The sequence below is a fragment of the Solenopsis invicta genome, chromosome 9 (assembly GCF_016802725.1).
Source record: "Solenopsis invicta isolate M01_SB chromosome 9, UNIL_Sinv_3.0, whole genome shotgun sequence".
In the NCBI taxonomy this organism is placed as follows: Eukaryota; Metazoa; Arthropoda; class Insecta; order Hymenoptera; family Formicidae; genus Solenopsis; species Solenopsis invicta.
Window position 1 is genome coordinate 16,276,275 of NC_052672.1, and position 21,869 is coordinate 16,298,143.

Here is a 21,869-nt window from a genome sequence, read left to right on the forward strand (position 1 = left end):
GAAACGTCGCGGTTAAAGTGGCCGGTGCACTCCGCGATAGCCGGGGAGAGTAAAAATAGCACGCGTGACGCAACGTCCTCTCTACGTGGAAACAATTACGCACGGATGCAAAATCGTCTGTTTATTAGCGCCTCGCCCAATGAATCACTCGTAATACGGCACTCTCGACCGCGCGGTGCTTCTACGCGCGGTGTCATTGAACCACTTTATTACCAGGATGTGTGCGGACTGCATAGTTTATGGTACTGTCAACCCGCTCGGCTTAGCTCGCACGGTAATCGGGGTATTTCCCTGATGTTGCGTTCCATGGTTATTTTCTCGACAATATACCGTTCGCGTTGGAAAAACTAAGACACGTCATTCTGCTTCAGCGTACACTGAATCGTTTACATCGAATAATCTTTCGTGACGGAAGTCTTAGCCTATTATTCTATAAGTAATCTTATTATTACAGTACTCGAATCGAATCGCTTTATATCAATAATCTGTTTTATACAGATTGCCGGATAATCATCGCGCGCGATAATTCTCATCGGGAAGGATTGAAAGAGAGAGAGAGAGAGAGAGAGAGAGAGAGAGAGAGAGAGAGAGAAAGCGCACGCAGAAAAAGAAACAGAGAAAGAACGTTGCGTGAGCGAACGCCGAGAAAAGAAGCGAGCACGTAATCGCGAGCACGTACCCGCAGTCGTTCTTATAGCCCGGAGTATTCTTCTTGTGACCGTCGTTGTAACCGGTAACCGCGGCGGCCTTCTTGCCGCCGTTACCACCCTCGTGATCGTTTTCCGCGCTGGACCTCCGCCCGTCGTTTCTGCGACGGTAATATTCGTTAGGAGCCACCGACCGAGGCGGACTCTGCTTAAGGCCATAGCCTTCCTGAGAATACGACGTGGCACTCTTGAAATTGGTAGCCTCGCTCCCGTGGCCGTGGCTCGCGTATTTGTAGGACCCCGGGGGACAGGAAGGTGGGCCTGGGGCCTCATCCTGGACGCGATATCCTGGCGGCGACGGTTGCAACTCCGTCATCGTGTAACCGACGTCCCCGCCATCCGGGATACACCTAAGTGAGCAGAAAATTAAAATCGTGAGCTTCGACGTCCCATGAGATAAACTCTCGTGATTAGAGTAGTCGCATATAGTAGATTAAGCGATTACGCTTAAGTATAACAGAATTGGACGCAGCGTTTTCACATATTTATGAGGTAGCACGCGTGCATGCAAATTAAATGTTACGTGAATATTTTATCAATCGAACGATTTAATCTCCCGTTCTAGTACTAAATCATAATGCGCGCAACGTTTCCTCCTTTTTGATTTCGGAATTTACCTGGATATAGCATTGAGACGCGCGTCTAAATTACAAAACAAAAACGTACAATTATACTTTTGCACAAAATGCAAATGTAATGTGATTAGCGTACGGCAAGACATATTTCTCGGCAGTTAATTGAACTTCATGGAAATTATACCGGTTTCAACCCTTGCTTTGAACGCTCGGAACTTAACGTAAATTTTTTGACATCGTGTAACACATCGTCGTGGATGTTTTCTAACAGCGTAAACGATCGCGATTAACATAGATGTACGAGCAGCGTCATACTAATCTTCACTTTGTTTGCAAGGAAAATTACATTAGTAGGTGTCAAATTAGGTAGAAGAACTGGATGCTAGGTGTATCGGTTACGAGATAAAATCCGAGGAAAATGTCTTACGACTGGTTATTTAACCTTTGGGCGAATTTAGAGACACGTGTACGCGTACGTTAACTCTCTCGGACGACAGAGGAGTAATGAGTCGCGTTAATAGAGGCACACTCAACAGCATGACTGATGAGACTGATAGATAACGCTATTTCCGAGTCAAGGGTCTCCGGAGTGTGTGAATGATGACAGCTTTTAACGAGGAACACGGATGCCAAAAAGTAAAATAGAAACGGTTGCATATCTCCAATGCGGAAGATATCGCCAGGTATAGGTTCGTTTAACTTTTCACTGAGCAGGTTTTATCTGTTCAGAGATTAATTTAAATCGTCGTGGATTAATCATAAATTACGCGCGGAGAGCACTTTGGCTCATTTAAATTGTAAAATGACCCCGTGAGTATCTCTCCCCTGGACGATTGCGATAGCGCTCTGTAAAAACAACGAGTTTGGCAGTGCGCTTTTAAATTAACATAAAAAAAACACGGACGGTTAATATTAATTACCAAAATACTGAAATTTTTTCGTAAACACTTAATAAAACTTAGTGTCATCAATTTGAATCGTTCAAGCGAGATTGTTGATCGAGTAAGAATCTTTCGGAGTCGAAAGACCATGAGTATTGATATTCTCTACGATATAGATAACTCCACTTTCAAAAGATAGATATTAACGATTTTATGCATCACGGAGATTCGAATTCTCGTTGCTTCGTTTCACGATCGAAACATTTCCGCGTCGTTTTTCCTCACGAGAGGTACAAGAAGTGAAGGAAAAAAGATGCGAGTGGCGAGCATGAAAACGGTCTTACGAAGCCGAGAGCGCCATTTCGCAAACGGTAAAATTCTGCAATCTTACGTGCGGCGAGACGTCCTGGAATTGACTGCCCCCGAGGCACTCGGCATTGCCGATTTTTACCCACGCGACCTACGAAATTTCCAACTTCACCCAGTGATGATGCCTAATTGCAAGAAGCCTCAACGGCACGCAACGCGTACTCGGAGCACGCACCACAAACGCTAGGTAGCCCGCTACACCGCCCGCACCTAGACAATCCTGAAATACTCGAGCGATTTCGTAATAAGCGAAAGTACACCGTGATATATGAATAATATCGACATTTCTTTAAATATCTGGCAGGTAGTTGCTAATAAGCGGCGGGGAAATATCGAAATTACGATCGCTCTGAATACAATAGCGCGCAAGTAGCGGATTTATTAACTGCGCTGCACCAACCGTACCCACAATCAGGCACAACGAACCAGAGACGGTTGTAATTCTTGCGCGTAATTCTGCAACTCGAGCCGTATCTCGATATCCGCTTGATGATAATGCATACGTCGCGTAACAGCCTGATTAGCGCGAAATCGATTTTCCCACTAATCAATTGGACGTGGAGCCATCAATAGCCGCGTATTAGGAATTCACGATTAGCTAGCGTGCGTTAAATTGGGTTTGTAACGGCGTGGGCGTGTCGCCGTCGCGATTTTGCATAATGAAACGGGACAGACGCGTGAGAGACAAAGTCGCGATTTTTTAAGACACTCCGAACGCAATCGGCACGATAATGACGTACGACGAACACCACTACTGCAATACTTTCCCGAATCGAAGAGTTTGCGCGAGTACGTTTCTCTCGCAAGGAATTGTAGGCTAGTGTGCCACGTTCGATGTACTGGATTTCATAACAAATGAATCGCGATAGTGACTTCCGCGATAGGAAGCTGCGCGATTCAATTACCACTTCGCCGGAGCAGGGAGTACCGCATCCAATAACCATGCACGCCTACGTCGACTACCTTTTTCTTTACATCCCGTACGAGTTATCGGCTGCTGCCGATGCGCGACTGCCGCATTATTCTTTTCGTGCACGCAACACCGGCGCAGCGTATAATTTCCGACATCGACTGCCAGCGGGAATACGCCGCGTGAGTGATCATTACTGCAAATTGCAACAATGTGGCGAAGGAACGACTCGCCGATTTCGGTGATTCCGCAAATGCTTGCGGACCGAAGGCAAAAAAGAAAAACCATAGAAGAGCATAGACAAAAATGACCGTACAAATTACAAGGATCCTCACGGACCGAGGTGACGTGTCTCTTCAATCCACTTTGATCTTTCGATTTCTTCGAGCTCCAACGCGTCGGTGGACGTACGCCGACGTTCGTTCACGTGCGTCCATTCACTGACGCGCTTACGCGCGTTCTACGCGCCTGTTTTCCGCGGTCGTGAGGCGCATTCGCACGCGCGTCGCGCGATTCGTATAAGCGAACGGAACGAAGGAGGAACAGAGAAACGGAGACGATGGCGCAAGGCGCATGCCAACGCCGCCGCGCTCTCACGTTATGCACGTATAGAAGTCGGATAGAGGCGGGCGCAACTCTCGCGCGTATTAAAGCGTTACGGACCGCGTGCCCCTAAATCACGCCTCGTAAATTGCCGACCGTCCGACGGTATCATCGCGGCGTCGAGTTGCGCCGTGATAAATTTGCTGAAATTCATTTCTCGCGAGCGCGCGAGTAAAGACTGCCGTTTACGGAGGAGGTAAGATTGTCACCTCGATGTTCCCTCTAATTTCTCGCCGACACGCACGAGAGCAAGAGTCTCACGCGTGACAATTACCAGCGAGGAGATCGTAATGTGTTCTTTAAGATTAGCGATGGTCTACGTTCGCGTAGTGGGAACGCATCTCGGGAAACGTTGCAAGATGTAATTCAATAATTACAACTGCAAATTAGAAAGTCAAAATAATTTTCATCTACAATTCTTATTATGCACGTCGTCTCGTAGTTGGAATATGTACAATGTATCAGCTTATAATCTAATTTATTGATGAAATAAATTAATTTAATTAGTTTTTAATTAGAAATAGTTTTATTTAAAATATTAATAAATTTGAAACTATGAGTTCAGAGTAGATAACTTCTTACCCTAAACACACACGTGTTTGATTTTCTCAACATAAATAATTGTGCTCTATCAGCCAGTTATCATGTTACTAGTAGTGAGTAGATACGTATACAGAGTATCTTGTTACTTAACTCGTAATACGTACTTTTATGCTCAGTAAAACTTAATGGCCAGATGCTGTAGTACACAAAGTGTATTATTTGTTGTTTTCATTCTGACGAGTATGCGTGTGTGTGCACGAAAGTATGTTACATTGTAATGTTCCGCTTTGATGACGTTCAATTGCTTATGCGGTCTCGATGAGAAAAAAAAACGAATTGCGGTGTAATGCCAAAATCAAAGGAAGAAGCTGCACTCTCCTGGCTTTCAGCCAAGAATAGAAAGAGAAATATATATATGAGAGTGGATTCACAGTGGGGCAAAAGCGTTGCGTCACGTAATTAATGCGCGTTGAGTTCGTTGACTGGTACCCGAATACACGTAATTCCGCAGACCGATCAGAGCCATACGAGGAAGACTCTTAGAAATCGAGTTGGACCTCATCCAATATGATTCAGAGATGTAAATTTATCACGATGCATTCTGATGATGTGTTACCACGTAACTTCGTCATGAATCATTAATTAACAAAAAATATAAGCATGGAAAATTTTACTTCTTACATGTAAATGCACGTACGTGTATATATGTGTATATATATTTTATCTTTTTCAATATTTAAGGAAGTATGATCAATACAATCTCAGCAAAATGTGATTTATATTATTAAGAACGCAACATTTGTTGAAATTATCATGTATTTGTATTCTATCACATTATATTGATTTTAACGCCGTAAAATGAATGCAATAATATTTTTTTTTTTCATGGGGCTAGATAAATATAATTGATAGACACACTTTTATTTTGTTAGGGTTTAAGAAATCCAATTTATAAAATTTTAGACTATGACAATGTCTGATTTAAAGTACAGAATTTTTAGTAAGAAATTGGCACAAGAAGATTCACGAGAATATCAGTAACGGAAGCTGTGGCCAACGGTCGCTCGAGACAATAAAGGTCAGCAAAACCCGCGTAGGTCGCGTTCTTGATATTTGCTCCAGGAGAAATAAAAAGAAATTGATAGGGAATGCAGAAGAATCTCAAGCGTAGAATGTGGAGGAGACACACGACACTGTGCGTGGCTTATCGCCGAACCGTCTGGTTTTCTCAAGGCAGCTTGAAGCGGTAAATTCAATGCTGGCGGCCTGTGCACACGCGAGCGGACGATCGAGTGCGCGAGACCGGCAAATGGAAGGTGGAAGGCCGGAGGATGTATAAAGGAAGGTAGATGAGGGCAAGGGGACAAGAGAAGGTAGAGCGCGCTACGTGGAAGGTGTGAACCAGGGCGGGACAACAGAAGCGACTCGCCGGCATCTCGTGGGTCGCTCGTGGAAATCCGGACTCGACTTTTTTCCTCCGGCGCGCGGCGCGGGCGAGCAGAATTATGATATGACTCTTGCGTTGGCGGCGAATTCGCATCTCTCGCGTGGGCCCCTCGCTATTCGCCACTCGCCACTCGCCACTCGCCACTCGCCACACGTCGTGTCTCTCTCGCCGTCTCTCGTTTCGAACGGTAGCCATCCAAGCCGGTATCCAAGCCGAGACGTGTCGCGCTGAAAATACAGGCCGTACGGGCGTCTCTTTCTCGGAGCACGCCTTCAGAAGTGGTGCAGCCTCATTGGCGTAGGACGTATGGATGAGAAATCCGCTTCTCATCCCATGGCTGTGCTCGCGCTTTCCACACGTCTCGGCACTAGCAAATCTCTCTTCTTCCTATATTCTCCCCTCCCGATCTCATGATAAATGCCCTAATACTTTATGTGCTGCTTAATTACCGGTCTATGTCTATAGAGTCATAATTTATTTTTGCCAGCTTGAAAGTATGTCGAATATGGATACCCCTTGAGGAGCGTCTGATTTGCGGCCGGTGAGCAAGCGGAGGATGTACGAAATTGATCGTTACGTCGCAGCCTCGTTTAGCGCCGCAGTGTAAATCGTTATTCGTACAACGTTCGCGCGTGTCGTATATCTTCTATTCGATGCCGCGCGGTATCCAAGTACGGCGTTGCATCGCGTGTCATGTATCAGGCTGCTCGCGCCAGTGAATACCCAGACGATGTCCTGCCTCGTGTTCTTCGTGGTAGATGAGTAGGCAGTCGATTGGCCGTAGATGAGGCCACGGTGAAAGAATCCTCGCTACTAATTCACAATCTATATGGCAGCGGAGGACAGATCCAGCTGCGTGAGATATGGCTTATCCTCGCTTTGAGGAATGCCACGGGAATGCCCTCCGGGTAACGGCGGATTTACAAGAAAATTATCCCCGCGAATCTTGATGTATCGGGACTTTCGCGTACACTTGTAGTACTTACTCCCAATGTTGCCGCCGCCTGATACAGATATCAAACCTCGTGTTCGTGGACACGTCGTGGACACGAAAATGTTACATTCTATTCGCTGATGAATATCGATATTAATAACGTCGATAATTGACATTGACATATTACGATTCTTATGGAAGATGATATATATATTCTGCTGATATAGATGCTGATACTCATTACGTGAATTCAATATCGATTCAATGTCAATCGTATGTTCACGGAGATCCCGGATATCACGTGACGTGATAGCGCACGATATAATCGCACGGTAATCGATTATGCTTTTCGTTTTCGTCCCTTCGTTCAATTAATTCAATACTGCTATAGAGTTGGTATTGTCGGTCGTAATACCGCTAACAAAACTAACATAATAATCGGAGAAACATTATTCATTCAAAGAGGTAGGAAAACAACCGTCACGGTACAAGCCTGGCACGCGCTTCGACATGTCTGCGCCAATCAATTTTCCCATCCGTCACATCGTCATTTTATGGTAATGAGGCGAATCCAATTCCCTCTTTCGCTGCAATCATCTTGGCAGTCGATTTGAATTAGCATAACCGAATGCGTTAGCCTATCGCACATTCACGACAGGAGTCAGTCAACGATAGTTGATCTACATGCTAGATTTGATGGGCCAAAAGTCAGTGAAGGAAGTCACTTTCGCTTGTTTTGCGCAACGTGCTATATAGACAGGAGATGGATAAAATTATTTTGAACGAGACTATCGCCTACGGAAAAGTCCGCATCCCGGCGACAATAATGAGAGCCTGCGTCCGTGAGATTCTCCGTTTATAACTTTCTCAAACTTTTTCTCTCTCTCTCACTTTATTTCGAATCTTTGCAATTTAGTAAATTTTGAGATTACCGGTATATGCAGTCATGAAATAAATTGTCCAGACACATATTAGTTTATTTTATTAAAAGTGCATTTTTTATGGGAATGGCAAGAGTTTTCACTTCCAATTGAGTATTTTTTAAAATATCTACTTATAATATTAGCTGAATTTGTAGCATAAAATGAATTTCTACATCCTGTACCTGAATAATTAATTTCATAACTGTACATACATGTTAGATATTATTTATTTATAGAAAATTGTCATGATATTATCAAGTATCAACGTCAATCATCGTATCTGACAATAAAAAGTTGATCGTTGTCACTGATTGATAATCAATAATCCATAAATTGCAAAATTGAGTAACAGTCTTCCGTTGAAATCCATATGACGCAACCGTTAAAAATATCCTTTTCCCATCCGCGTGTAAAAGGCATTCGTCCGAAAAGGGAGAAGGCATAAAGCACGAAGTAGAAAGGCGAGGCATGAGAAAAAGATAAATTGGTGAAATACGGCGGATCACGCACTCGTATCCACAAGCGAAGGGGCTCGTAATTTCCGTCGCTTTAGCCCACGACGCGGTCGAGAGTTCATGTTCCTTTTTGAAAGTGCAGGCCATAACTCGACAGCACGATATGGACGTTACGCGTGAAACATTAAGCCCGTATTACGCCGCCTGATTAACGTGTACTTTCACGTACCTTACAGCCTCGATCGAAGGCAATTAATATCAAACATTGACGGCAACGATCAATCAATCACCCGCCTGTAATTATGCAAGCCCGTTAAAACGTGCGACCGTTAGGATAGCAGAAGTCATCTCCGCGTAGACAATGTGAAATACCTTACACCTTGCGATCGTAAATATCAGTGAAGATCGTGACACTAGAGACGATTCTCTAGGAGTTGGACAGGGTCCTCGATCTTATCAATCGATTTCACGAACCTGTGTAAAACGCTGTGCCCGTGCCCATGCCCGGATTCACCGTGTGAAATGCGATCGGTGTCGATCGTGATTCAATCCCCGCGCGATTTTTGTGCCCGTTTGGATTCCACCGCAGTCGCGCCGTTACCTCTACAGCGGGAGATCAAAAGGTGCGCGCGCGATCGGCGAAAAAGCAAAGACTGGCTAAAAGAACGACGTGCCGTAAATGCGCAATTTATTCTTACCGATTACGGTAGTAATTATCGTGAGTAATCGACAAGTAATACACAACGCAGGCCCCAGCGCAGGTGGGCTATCATGGCTCGCACTTCTATTTGTTGGACTAGAGATTATCTATCTACATATTTCTCTACTCTTTTCTCTCTCTCCTCTCTCTCTCCCCCCCTCCCTCCCTCCCCTGCCCCCTTGAGATGTCGTAGATATTTCAGGAGACCAGCAGGATTCTATATCTCCGGCGCGCGGCGCCCGAAAGAAGAAAAAGGAACATGAGACGCGTTCGCTCGTTGGATCGATCGATACCAAGATAATCCATTGTATTTCTCTAATTCGTTTCTCGAATCACGCCGCCGGTAATCGCGATCTCGTCGGCGAGATCGTTGACCCTGCTCCATGGATGTGGAATCAATAACTTGGAAGGACTTGATTCGTGCGATCGCAACCGAGAGCCTGGCCGGCGCGGCGCGCGCATCATGTTGGCTTTCGTCAGACGCGAATGGCGCAACTTCTATGCTAATGGAGCGGAATCGCACCGTAATTATATCGAACGAATGACGGGAAAGGGGGCACCGGAGAGTGGCTCGATTCGATACGCCGATTCTACGGTATCTGTAAATTTCATTACGACATACGATAGATTGCGGCGGTTCTTTTGGTCTTCGTTACAGTTATATGGAGAGTAGCTCATAGAGGAGACACTGATCTACGCCTTCCGCCCACTGTATGCTAAAAGCGGGGTGAAATACGTGCTCGTGCCCGTGCAGATGCAGAGCACATTATCGTAAAGTAGAAAAAAACGCTATTTAAATACTGTTGCGTTGCGCGCTCTCGCGCACTCTTTGCCTTATCGTTCACGTTCCATTCCACGTGAGTCACCTTCGCATCCGCAGTTCTTTATGCGACTCCACGCGTTAACCCTTGCGGTGTGCAGGCGTTACATAGTAACACTCATTGCATGCGAATTTTATGCGATCGCATAAAATATACGCGAATGACAACTTAACGTGGGAACGTAATATTTGTCTAACGCAAAGAAAAATAATATTAAATAATACAAAATTTATGTGAATTATACTATTTAATATAAACAAGTCGTAGATGTTATCATTCGTACAAGAGAGAAAATCTGATTGCATAAACCTGGTTACAAATCTGATAGGTTTAGAAAAGTGCAAATTGAATTCTTATAGTTTAATCTGTCAAACGTGCTAACTATGAAATATCGAAATAATCACAAATTCAATCGTGATAATCCTACAAATTGATAAGATAGGAATGCATTTTGCATGTACTTCTTATCGTTACGATTGCCAAAACATTTTTCTCAGTACTACAGAGGATAGAAACATCCTCTTGTTAAAAGAGAACTTCTCTTCGTTCATATAATTAACGTAAAATGTAAAACGTGTCGAGTCTGAGACACACGAGACTTGCGTAGGTAAAGGAATCTTTTGTGCAGTTAAAGGATTAAGTAATCCGGCTTTCGCAATGACTACCGCGAGCGGCGCGCGGCGACGCATCCGGAAGAGGTCGGGCCCGCGTGTTGCGACTTGGTCGAAAACGAGCGGCTTGTCGCTCGCGGGATAGGCCGCTCGCAGAAACGTGGAAAGGCTCTCAAGCGGGAAGAATCTCGGCCCGTTCGTTCCTCCCACGGTTGCATCGCGCTCGCCTTATCTGCCCCCTGCGCGCTCGCGAGCGCGCGCACGCCGGAAAGAATCGGCGCAAACACGCTACGGGAGACTCGCGCGCCGCTACGCAGTGTACGTAACGTTTGCGCGTTGCAAATGCGTAGTAACCACATGCGATTTCCTGGAGTAACGGCCCCTGGAGCCGAGGCGCGAGTTCTTCCTGCTCTCGTACCGATAAGAAAACACGAAAAGAATCGAACGATTATCGAGACGGCGAATCGGTTCCGCGCGCGGCTGCGCGACGGCGGAAACATCGAAACGAGTAAACGCATGCACGCGCGCGCGTATAACACACGTCGCGTCGCAATTCGCAACTCCATACTTTTGTGCAACCACCGTAAAAAGATTGAGCGCTGTTAAACTGAAAATATCTTCATCATCGTTTGCCCGCTATGTCAATGTAATTACTGACTTCATCTACATCGGTTAAAACTAACATTAAGCACTGCCTTAATTATTGTGTTTTATCTCTTTCCAATTTTCGTTCTACGACTTTGTAACGTAATAGATCTTAATTTTATGCGGAATGAGAGAAGGAAAAAAAAATTAAATTTGCTTGTATTTATTAAGATACCGAAGGCCGAATATATGCACATATATATTTTCTTATCCAAAATGATACGCGTGTAATGTTAGAGTAGAGGATTTTTTGATAAATCGTGTGAAGAGACAGAACGCTTATTAACGAGCGGGCAAATCGATTTGCCTCTTCTCGAGGAGGAACGTGCATAATACCTGTTCTTGGTCGTCAGTTATCTGCATCGGGCGGTAAATCGTGGCAGGAATAATATCATTATGCCTCAGGCATGCGTCGAGCGTATAAGCCGAGTTACGCCATTGGCAACGCTCCCGGCATATAATCGAGAAACGAGGGGAATTGATTAATTAACGCGGAAAGAAGTCTTCCTGGGAGCACGGCTAGCTCGACCTTGTCGGCATCCGCTTTCCGGCCAGGCGGTTAATAGCTATACCTAAAGAGTATCGCCACGAGGGTGCAACCGCCTAGGCGCAGCGCGGCGCACGGCAGTTCGCTGTTACGATGCATATGAATCGTGAAAAAACGCGTCAGCTGCTTTGCCGAGTTTTTCGCGTCGGAGTATATCGCGGGCGCGCGTTAACATTTCGGTCCGGACTCATTAATCGACACGCAACAACGCGACTCGAGAAATCGATCGACTCCACCGGGCCGCGCCGCACCGCGCCGCGCCGTGGGACTTCCGGACGACTTGAGAAAACTCAGAGTCACGCAACCATACGCGTGTCTAGAGTAAGGTCGCTATTACGCTGCGTCGTCGTCCCGCTGCGCGTCGCGGTTTAAATTACGCCGCGTTCGGCACGAAGAGAAGACACACGCGGAGACGCGTGCGGGGAAGGGATAGGATACGCAGACGCAAGGTGAATTTATTAATTGGAAGTATGGCCTCGCCTCTCCGTCCTCGAGGGATCCTCACTTCCCCATCGAGAGGAAAAGAGAGAGAGAGAGAGAGAGAGAGAGAGAGAGAGACCGAAAGAAAGAGCGAGTTATCGAGGATGACGTATCGACTGATCGGTATCGCCCCGCTGCGTAACTATGGTTGGGAGTTATCGAACCACTTGCGTGCTCCATCGCGTCAAGTCGGACGGGCTTGGGAAAAAAAGGTACGGAAGGGTACCTCCTACGGAGAGCGGGCGCGCTTCTATATGGCGAACGGGGGCAATCAAAGAAAGCCGATTCACCCTGATGCAAGGAGAGTCGCCGCGGGCACGCTCTATCCGGAGGAGTGAATTACGCGATACGTCGGCGATCGCGACGAATCATTTATAAACTATCTCGCGCGGGAGACGATCGGCGCGGGAGAGTCTTATCGCGTCGGGCATCGATTGCCAACGTTCTTTTACCCGCGACACACAGGCTGCTTGCCTTGCAACGCGCGACGGAATTTTCTTTATACTTGGTATTTAACGGTGCATTACGGTTTCCAATCGGCGCAATTAGCTAATTGCGTAAACAAGCTGTATGTAATTAGACGCAGAACTAGTGTGACCTCGACTTCGTCCTAGCTTACTCTCATGTTACCGTAAAAGTCATATGTTTGCAAGAGACCTAATCATTTACTTTTTCTTTCTTTTATTCTTTTATTATTTTTTTATATTCAAGCATTTTTGTTCATAAGCTTATGTAAAAGAGTTTTTTCTTTTTCAAATTCTTACGTGGAATAAAGTCATTTCACGGGGACTCAAATTTTCCATGTCTTAAAGTTACATAGATATTAGTTTTAAATTATTTATTTTGAAAAGAAGAGAGTTGAGATGCTCCATCTTTTTTATCATTGCTGTGGAATTATTCGCGCATTTTATTGTTCTTAGTGAATGCATCTCTTTCTTGGTACCAAATTAAAACGAGTCCTACATTGCAATGTCTCAAGGACATAGAAGTGTTTTTCGCACGACCAATTTAGCGGGCATCTCACGAGCTGCGCGGTAATGAGCATCTCGTGGTGCCTATTCGCAGCAAACCTCTCGAGATCGCCAAGTTAGTTTGCTTGCCCGAGAGGATCAAGCGAACGAGTCGGTGCAGCGGGGCCCAGGGGGCCACGTGAGGCCCCGCGGATCGGGGTCCGATGGGTAGTAGAAGGGACCTCGCACGACCGGAGAGAGAACCGGTCCTTCCTCGGCCCTCGTTCGACTTGACCGCCATTGGCGTAGACGCTCCAAGTGTGGGTGCTAAATCAGTTTACTGAAAACATTCGAGGCCGCGTTGTCTTCTTCAGCGAGCAACTCCTCGTAACGCGAGATCGTCAACTGAATATTAATGTATTATAAATAATAATAAAAAAATTGTTTTATGCGCGACCAAGTTTCTTTGGCCGCCGCAATGCCATTGGCGTGGATAACGCGACGAGAAGAGAGTCACGCCGGCCTGCATTCTGCATTCGGTAGAGAAAGAAACTTTATTGTCGTGATCTTGATATCTAGGAATGCTAACGTAGGTATCTCATTATCGTCGAGCGGCTCCTTCGATTTTACTCTCATCGACAAGAAACAATAATGAAAATATAAGATATATATATATTGTCATTTGATATCCCCAGCGTCGCGAGTTCACGTTCGTACAGAAGTGAAGCAATCCATCTTTACTCGATTGCAATCTGGAGCCGGGTTCCAGGCGGAATACGCCTAATGCATGCATAATCGTGCGCAACAAGTGCAGGTTTGTAAGCGCGGAATCGAGGCACTTTTTCGCCGGTGGCCTTCCTTCCTGTCTCTCCCTCTCCGTCCGGGTCATTAACCTCGAGCTGTTTCGCGGGATATTCCTTGTGTGTGCGACGAAAAAAAAAAAGAAAAAAGGAAAAGAGGAAGTTGTGTGCGGTCCTCGTTCTCCTCCCTGTAAATGTCATTACGTTCGTGCATAGCGAAAGCGCAATCAATACGACACGCGGCACATTTCTTTCGTTTCGGGCTATCAGCCTCTATAAAGCACGAGCCGTTGGAGCGTTGGAGCGTTCGAGCGAGGTTTACAATCGCAGAAATACGCCGTGGAAAAAAGGTCGCGGAACGAGCGCTCGCACAAATTACGGTCCACCCGATTGCATGCGTCTCCGGCTCGGCGCGGCGCGCCGTCTGGCGCACAATGTCGCGAATAAATAAGGCGGTTGCATTTGCATCCGCGCGAAAACAGCGGAACGCGGCATCGCGCGGTACCGTGCCGGTCTCGCGTGTTAACTCGAGTTATCGCGAGTCCGCGATCCAAGTCCGGGGGACCAAGAGTTCAAACGGGTGACCACGGTAATTGAACCCGCCTACACACGCCACGCGGAGGAGATCGCGTCCAAAGTGTTTCTTGAGTAAGATGAACGTTCGCGGACCCAAGTGCCGTTAGGCCGCCACCCCGTCGTCGTTGTCAACGGCTGTCACGCGGCGGCGAACGCGACGGACCGTTCTCGTGCGTGTATGTACAATGTACACACATGTGTACGTAATATACGCACGTGAATACGAGCGACGCGCGCGATCGGCAAGTGAATGCTCGCGCGAGCTCCACGTACACCCACCTGCGCGTCGGCGTCGCGGAGGTGAATCGCTGCTCGCCCTGCTCGTATATAATTCACACGGGGTGGGGGCCGGATACTGTTAACCGTCTGCGTTTGCTGTCAGCCGTTCTCGGGGAAGACACGGGAAAGGCGCGAGGATATGTTCTCTTTTTGTGCTTTTTTAACGCCTAGATTTCATCAGGTCATGTCGGAGACGTCCCGAGACGTCAACGAAGAGTAATTCTCTATGCGAGGAAAATTTTAGGATAGAGATACCGTATATCGTTAGCAACAGAGTCTCTGACGTCTCTTTTCTGACACGGATCGTACACGGATAGTAGGTCATCGATAATCCGCGCCTTCACCGAGTATGCACGTCCCCCGGAGCTGATACGCTGAGGCTCTTGACTTCGCGCTCGCTGCTGCCTTTTCACGGTACGCCCGAATAAATATTCGTAACTGACGTCGTACTCGGAGGTACGTGTCACTTTTCGTCCCATACATCTCGCGCTACATACTGTTTACAGTAAGAGAGATAAACAGCGGTGCTTTTCGCGTCTGTTTATGGGAAGATTGAAATCCGCGAAGGAAGTCCACGACGCGGCGACGCGACGTACCGGAATGCGAGGACGTCGCGCCGCGCGCTGCGCTTTGTTGAATGCGCTTAAAGAAACGTCCGTGGGACAAGCAAGGGCCGTGGCAACCCTTTGTCCATTCGCGAATAAGAGAAAGGGGGCGACCCTTTGTCTCCACGTCGGCGCGAAGGGCAAGAAATTTACCCACGATACGCCGTGAAGCGTTAACGGGCTACTTAGCTGCGAGCAATTAATAACTCGAGAGAACGATAATAAATATCACTTACACTCGTGACAAATTAACGTGCATCCCGAGTCGTTCGAACTCCCGTGGCGTTCGTCGGATTTAAACAGCCAATTACTAATTACAGATATCCAGTGATCCGAGTAACGGTAACGTGGGACCTAGCATTGCCTGTTGTACGTTGTAATTTAATTAACGGCGATTAAATCGCTTAATGCGCTGATTTATACAATTCGCGGTAGAATCGCGGTCGGCGAAATGAGACGCCGCGGCGCCGCGCCGCGCCGCGCCTCGCGGTTCGTTTACACTGTGACGCCTTCCTCACGCATCCGCCACTTTCTCTGCGGGCGTAACGCACCGAGCGCGACGCGCTTAAATCTTCTAGGCCACGACTCTAATCATCATTACTCGCGCGAGCACGTAAGGAAGGCGACAGCGACGACGGTCGCCATGGAGTTATTTCTCTGTGAGGTGGCACGGCATGACACGATACGCACTCTGCGCTGCCAATCAAGGTGTCAACGCTATCTAGTCACTACTTGGAAGAGCATCGCCCTTTGCATCTCTGTCTCTTTTCCTCTCTTGCTCTCGGTGAGCTAAGTAGACGTTGTAAAGAGCGGCGTACCGTGATTCGCAAACGACTACTTCGCGCCCCGAGGTTCGGACGTTAACTGAATAATTTGCATCCCACCTGTCCGCTTCCGGGAGGAACGCAGGTGTGACGACAGGAGGTCAGGGAGAGTCCCGCTCTTTATGCTCCAAGGGAAACTCTAATCTTTTGACCTAAAGCGAAGCAACATAAACAACGCCAAGCCGTATCTCGGAGAGGCAAAGCGGATGTTAAGGTAACCGCATGACTGTAAACAGGACGGGAAAGAAAGGGTAAATTACACCTTTTGCCTTGTAAACCGCTGAAATTCTGTACACGAAACAAACGATCTTGATTGTTGGAACGAGGCAGTAGTTACGTACGCGCGTCTTATCGGTCGCGAATGATCGCTAGTTCCAATCGCCCCCGTAATGATGATGCTTGTGGAAGAGCTTTGACCATTTCTAGGGATGAAATAATCACAAGTACGGTTTATAACAAGTGCCAAATATGAGATCCGCGCGAGATCGACGCGGAACGTGCGCTCGTTGTTCGAGAACCTAGGCAGAAATACCGTCTTGCAGGAATCGAGAAGGACCGGTTATTGCTCGGCATTCCTGGCCGTCCGCCAGATGTCATCGGCTACGGCAGTCTTATGGAAAAAGGCAGAATACGTCGACTTTAATAGGACTGTATCGGTTTTAGCTGCCAAATACCAATTGTTGGTGTACTATCTGTCTATCGGATCTTTCAAACATTTACGATCTGCTTACGAACAAACAATCGACATTGCAAAAAAGAAAAGCTAATCTGGTATGAAAATACTTTGAAAATGAAAATATGAAATGATGAAATATGATAATAAATGATAGAAAGGGTGTAGAAAGATACGATAAAAGTAATAAAATAGTAGTAATTATATTGGATAAACTTTTATATTACAATTGTAATTATTTGTCAAAAATGGATATTTTATGATGCAGAAAATATTTTGAATAACTTTTGACACACATAGAGCTGTTCCGTGTTTGAAATTTGCAATTCATCAATTAGAGGTCAAGTGAATTAAGAAGTGATTTGTAAGTCCAAAAAGCTGCTGTCGCCATGCAGGGACAGGAATGTGATTGTGCGTATATCTCTTTCTCGATTTAGCTCGAAGCCTTTCGGACCTTGTACGGCCAGAACCATCAGAAGAAACAGTCCATCAAAGGGTGGCGACGACGACGACGTTCGGACCGTATGAGGCGGCGACACTTCGTCTCAACAAGATGACACGTGCTGCTCCAGAAATCCAATCCAATCATTATTATTCTCAACATGCACTGTAGAAACGACACTTTCGGTTCAAGTTCAATGATAATATATTTAATAATGATAGATTACTAAATTGTAAAGCCCACACTTTTCAATGATGATAGATGATCAAACATATGCTCGTATAATAATAATTATTATTATTTTAAGATGTGCTTATATATTTTGTCGATATATATATATATATATATATTTAATTCTCGTTAAAATTATCTTTCGTAAATATATTAAAAATAACTAAATAATAATATAGATGATATCATATATAGTGTATAATCAAGTTTAGCATTTGCATGCTCCAGTTTCCAATTATCAGATACGTGGAATTAGTCTGGTTTTTCACGAAGGAACGTGCGCGAATACTTCCACTCTCGTCCGACATCTAGTTCATCCATCGTAACTGGATGCATAGGCAATTGGCGGGCTTCATTAACCGCTATCCGTTTCCGTCCGTCACGAAAATGAAAAAAGCGCGCAGAGAAATCACCACTATCTCTCATTCCGCAAGGGACAAAACGCGTAGAAGAAAGGAATCCATGAGTGATTCGGTTCCTGTCGCGGATGTAAGAGAAACAAGCAGACCAGCGGAATACCTGGACTGCGCACCTGCGCGACGCAGGCTTGGCATAATCGATGCGCGAGAAGCCAGGCCGGTTTTAGTAGCCACCGGTACAACGCGCCGGTCCGATTAATCGAGCGTTTCCATCGTCCTTCCTGCGACAATGAACTTGTACTTTTACCGAAGGCGATCGAGAGCGTGTGTTTGTGTATAATCGGCACGGCAAATTCACGCGCATACGAGAGGATTGCAAATAGGAAGGCGCGAGGGTGCGTAAAAAGTGCCGCATGCCGCATACGTAGCTTATTTGTTGCGGCACAGCGCAAAAACTTGATCTCGATGGATCAAGATGATCGAAGCTTAAACCATGTTCCGTCATAATTTATTTCCGAAGGCTCGTCCCGCGATCGGTCAGTCGATAAGCTCAGACTAATTTGTTTGAGGGGCGCATCCGGCGCATGGAAATTCGTAATTAGGAGATTACCGCCGCGGTAGGGATGGAAGAGGAGGAGGAGGAAGAGGAGGAGAGTTTAGCAGGTCCTCGGCGATGCTAAAATAACGATTAGCGCTTAAAAGAACGCTATCGAGCCCGCGTCCGGGAGCTTTCCATTAAAATCACCGCAAAGAGTCTCTCGCCGTAATTTCACGTCGTTTCTTGCAGCTATCGTCGGATCTACCCGAGTAGTGTGTACGCCACTACTTCAAGGTCCGCGGTGTAAAGGCGGGTTTTGCGCTCCTTTACGACGGTATACGCCATACACTAATAACTCACGGTCGAACTATCAGATACGTATACACTCGCGGTGCGTTTTCTCTCTTTGTTCCCCATTTGTTCCCTCTCCTTTTCCCTATCTTCCCGGGGAAGTTGCCGGGCTCATTGTTGCTCGCTCGACGATTCGCTCGCGCGAGAATGAACGGCGATTTATCGCGGCGATGGGAGCGAGTCTGTGCAGCCCGTAGGACCTTCTTTCTCGCGGCAGGACGCCGACCGAAAGGAGAAATGGGGAGAAAAGAGAGAGAAAGAGAGAGAGAGAGAGAGAGAGAGAGAGAGAGAGGGGGGTGCTTTAGCACGAAGATAAATACTTATTCCTGCGACTTTATCACCGACGGATACGTACGATCGATGGCCGTACGTTCATAGCCGCGTAACGTGCACGACAGCGCGCGGGCATAACTCGCGTTACACCGACGAAGAGAGGGAGAGAGGTGTGGGCTGAGATGCGAGGAGGCATCAGGGTGACCCAGCAGAAATATTTGGCAGAAGGGTTTGACCCGAGGCGAGATCCGTCCAATAAGTCCTCGTCGCAGGATGAATTGGGGTTTGATTGCGTGTAAAGTTACTTTAAACGAAGCGTACGGAATTTTAGCGCGGCCGGACACGAACGACCGTTTATGTTACTGACGAAGCGGGTCATTGGCACGGTGCATGTGCCATTTAATGCTCCGGGTGTTATTGCATTTTGTACTCCGGATACATAAAGGAACTGCCAACATGTACTGTTAATTATGAGGATTGATTCGCCCTGACGAATGAAAAAGGAAAATAACAAGTGGTACATGTTACAAGATTCGCAAATCTTTTTCTCATTCTACCCACGCTTCTATATGGTACATTAATATTACAAGATATTGTTACTTCGCTCTTCTTCTTCTCACCCTTGCACACTTGCGTGTCACGTTTCTCGTAGCTGTGCGACTTATACCGCTTCTTCGTTTGACAACCGGAGAAACTCCGGCTACAGTGCATTCGCGTAGCGCATCGTCGTTAATCGATTAATCGCCCATTCACTAGGCTGCATCAAGATCTGCGTATCGCACTTTCTCTCTGATAGCATTCTGATATATACCATCTCGCAAGTTCGTATTACAAGATTCATCAAAAGTTACGACCAACGACCAAGTTGCAACACGTCGCATATTAATTATATTAACACATAAATGTAACTAATGTGATTAATGTAACATACACGAATGTCGTACAAGTGCTTGGAATTGGTTATTACCCTTATTGATGTAGTGTGACTTTCTTTTATAAGATATACGAAAGAGTCGTTCTCGAGGGTTTTCAGTTGCTTGCTTTAATTATCAGAGAACTACAAGACGATTTATGCAGACATTTACGAGCAGGCGAGATAACTTTTAAAACAGAATAGAAAGTGTAATGCTAATCAAAAGTACTCTGTTCATTCTATAATTTTTAAATTTAAATAACGTGTACATTCGAATAAAGCATTTGAAAAAAATATTACGTAAAACGAGTTAACGAGATCTACAGTAACTAACTGATACAACAAAAAATTCGATAATGGTGGAATAGAGAAGAACTGAACGCGCGCGATATTCCGTAGAACAAGCAGCTGACATTCCTTGGAATGACATCTGTTCTTGGCTGTGTTCCGCGTTCTCTTCACGAGAGAACCGCGGCTCGTTTTGTCTGCGCGCCAGTAATTGCGATCGATACCATCTTGTCCTCGGCTTCGTCTTCGTTGTCGTCTTCGAAATTAAACGACCGAGCGTTTCTTTCATCGAGGACGAGGCAGACCAGTGCAGAGTGTAACTGTAAGGACGTTTGAAAAACCTGGCCCCGGTATGCACGCAGTTTGTGGCATGCAGCGGACGAACCGAATAGCTAAAGATTAACCGTACGTGCAACGAACACAGTACAAGAGCAAGAGCATGGTACATATTATTTCAAGAAACATCGGACATTAGTATTAAAAATATTTCGTTTTTTATCAGCGTCGACAAATTCTTGCAAACAATTAAATTGATACGTCTCTTTCAGTTCAATTGATATCGAAGCGAAATAATTAAGTATATTTTACGTTTTACTGTTTTACAGTTTTTCGATATTGCCAAGTATCTGCAAAGATAGAAAGCCGTTATAATATAAATTGTTATAATAGATTTTCTCTGGTAAATGTACATTCCTAATTTTTAAACGTGAGATATTAACATATAATTTATAGAATCAGATATGTAAAATATCTAACGATAGGGTAAACGTTTTTTTACATTTATTTATTCAGTCTTTTAATAACATTTGATTCTCCGAGTAACGGAAATGCATATTTCTATCTGATATGGTATACAAGGTTCTTAAGACGTCTCCTTCATCTGCCTTGGAGGGAGTCGTGCGACGAAGCTTACAATCACGTAAGCGAACATGGGAACGAACTCGGATATAAACGCGCAGGTGTGGCCAAACATTCACAACGAGTAATCATGTGCTATTAAATGAGTAAAAGAGAGACTACGAGGATACGGCGTTGCATAAAGAAGTTCCGCGGATTTATATTTAGTTCTGTTATTTGCCGGACAAAAATTTGTACGTTCGCATAAAGGATCATCTTTGTCACGGTGTAGGTTTTTGCAAGTTTGCACTGATACAGCACGTTAAAGTCGTTAGAAAACTTGTTGATAATAATCGCGCGTCCAACGTTTGGATTATGACGGAAAATTGGCTATGAAATTTCACGAGTGCGCTCGCATTTACGAAGGCAAGGCAATTTGTCTCGGAAATACGATTTCGTGACGCAATATTCGTAGTTAAGCGAATTAGGTGGGCGTGAAAGCGCACTGCACCGACTGCACGAGATGGTCGGCGCGGAATATTAACAATTCCATCTGTCCCGTTAGTTGGGCACTAATTAGTACGCTGTAAATAAACGCGTGGAGAATGCGCCGGCTGATTGCTGACAAAAATTGCATTCTTCCCATCGAAGTTAGGGGCTTGCCGCGTCCGTCGACTGGCGATTGGCATTGACCTTTAACCATCGCGCTTCCCCCGCGCGTGAGGAGGGAACGATGAATGAAATGATCCCAGCCATTAATCGTCGCGTCGTCGTTTCGC

At 45.8% G+C, this 21,869-nt stretch overlaps 1 protein-coding gene across 2 annotated transcripts in view; it reads right to left on the reverse strand.

Annotated features, from left to right (window-relative positions):
* LOC105201908 (protein Shroom2) overlaps nucleotides 1–21,869 on the reverse strand; it is a 166,249-nt gene that overhangs the window by 46,861 nt on the left and 97,519 nt on the right. For both annotated transcript variants that reach the window (XM_039453302.1, XM_026133283.2), the window contains one exon: nucleotides 680–1,057. In XM_039453302.1, coding sequence (XP_039309236.1) covers nucleotides 680–1,057 — 378 coding nt within the window. The remainder of the gene's footprint in view (nucleotides 1–679; nucleotides 1,058–21,869) is intronic.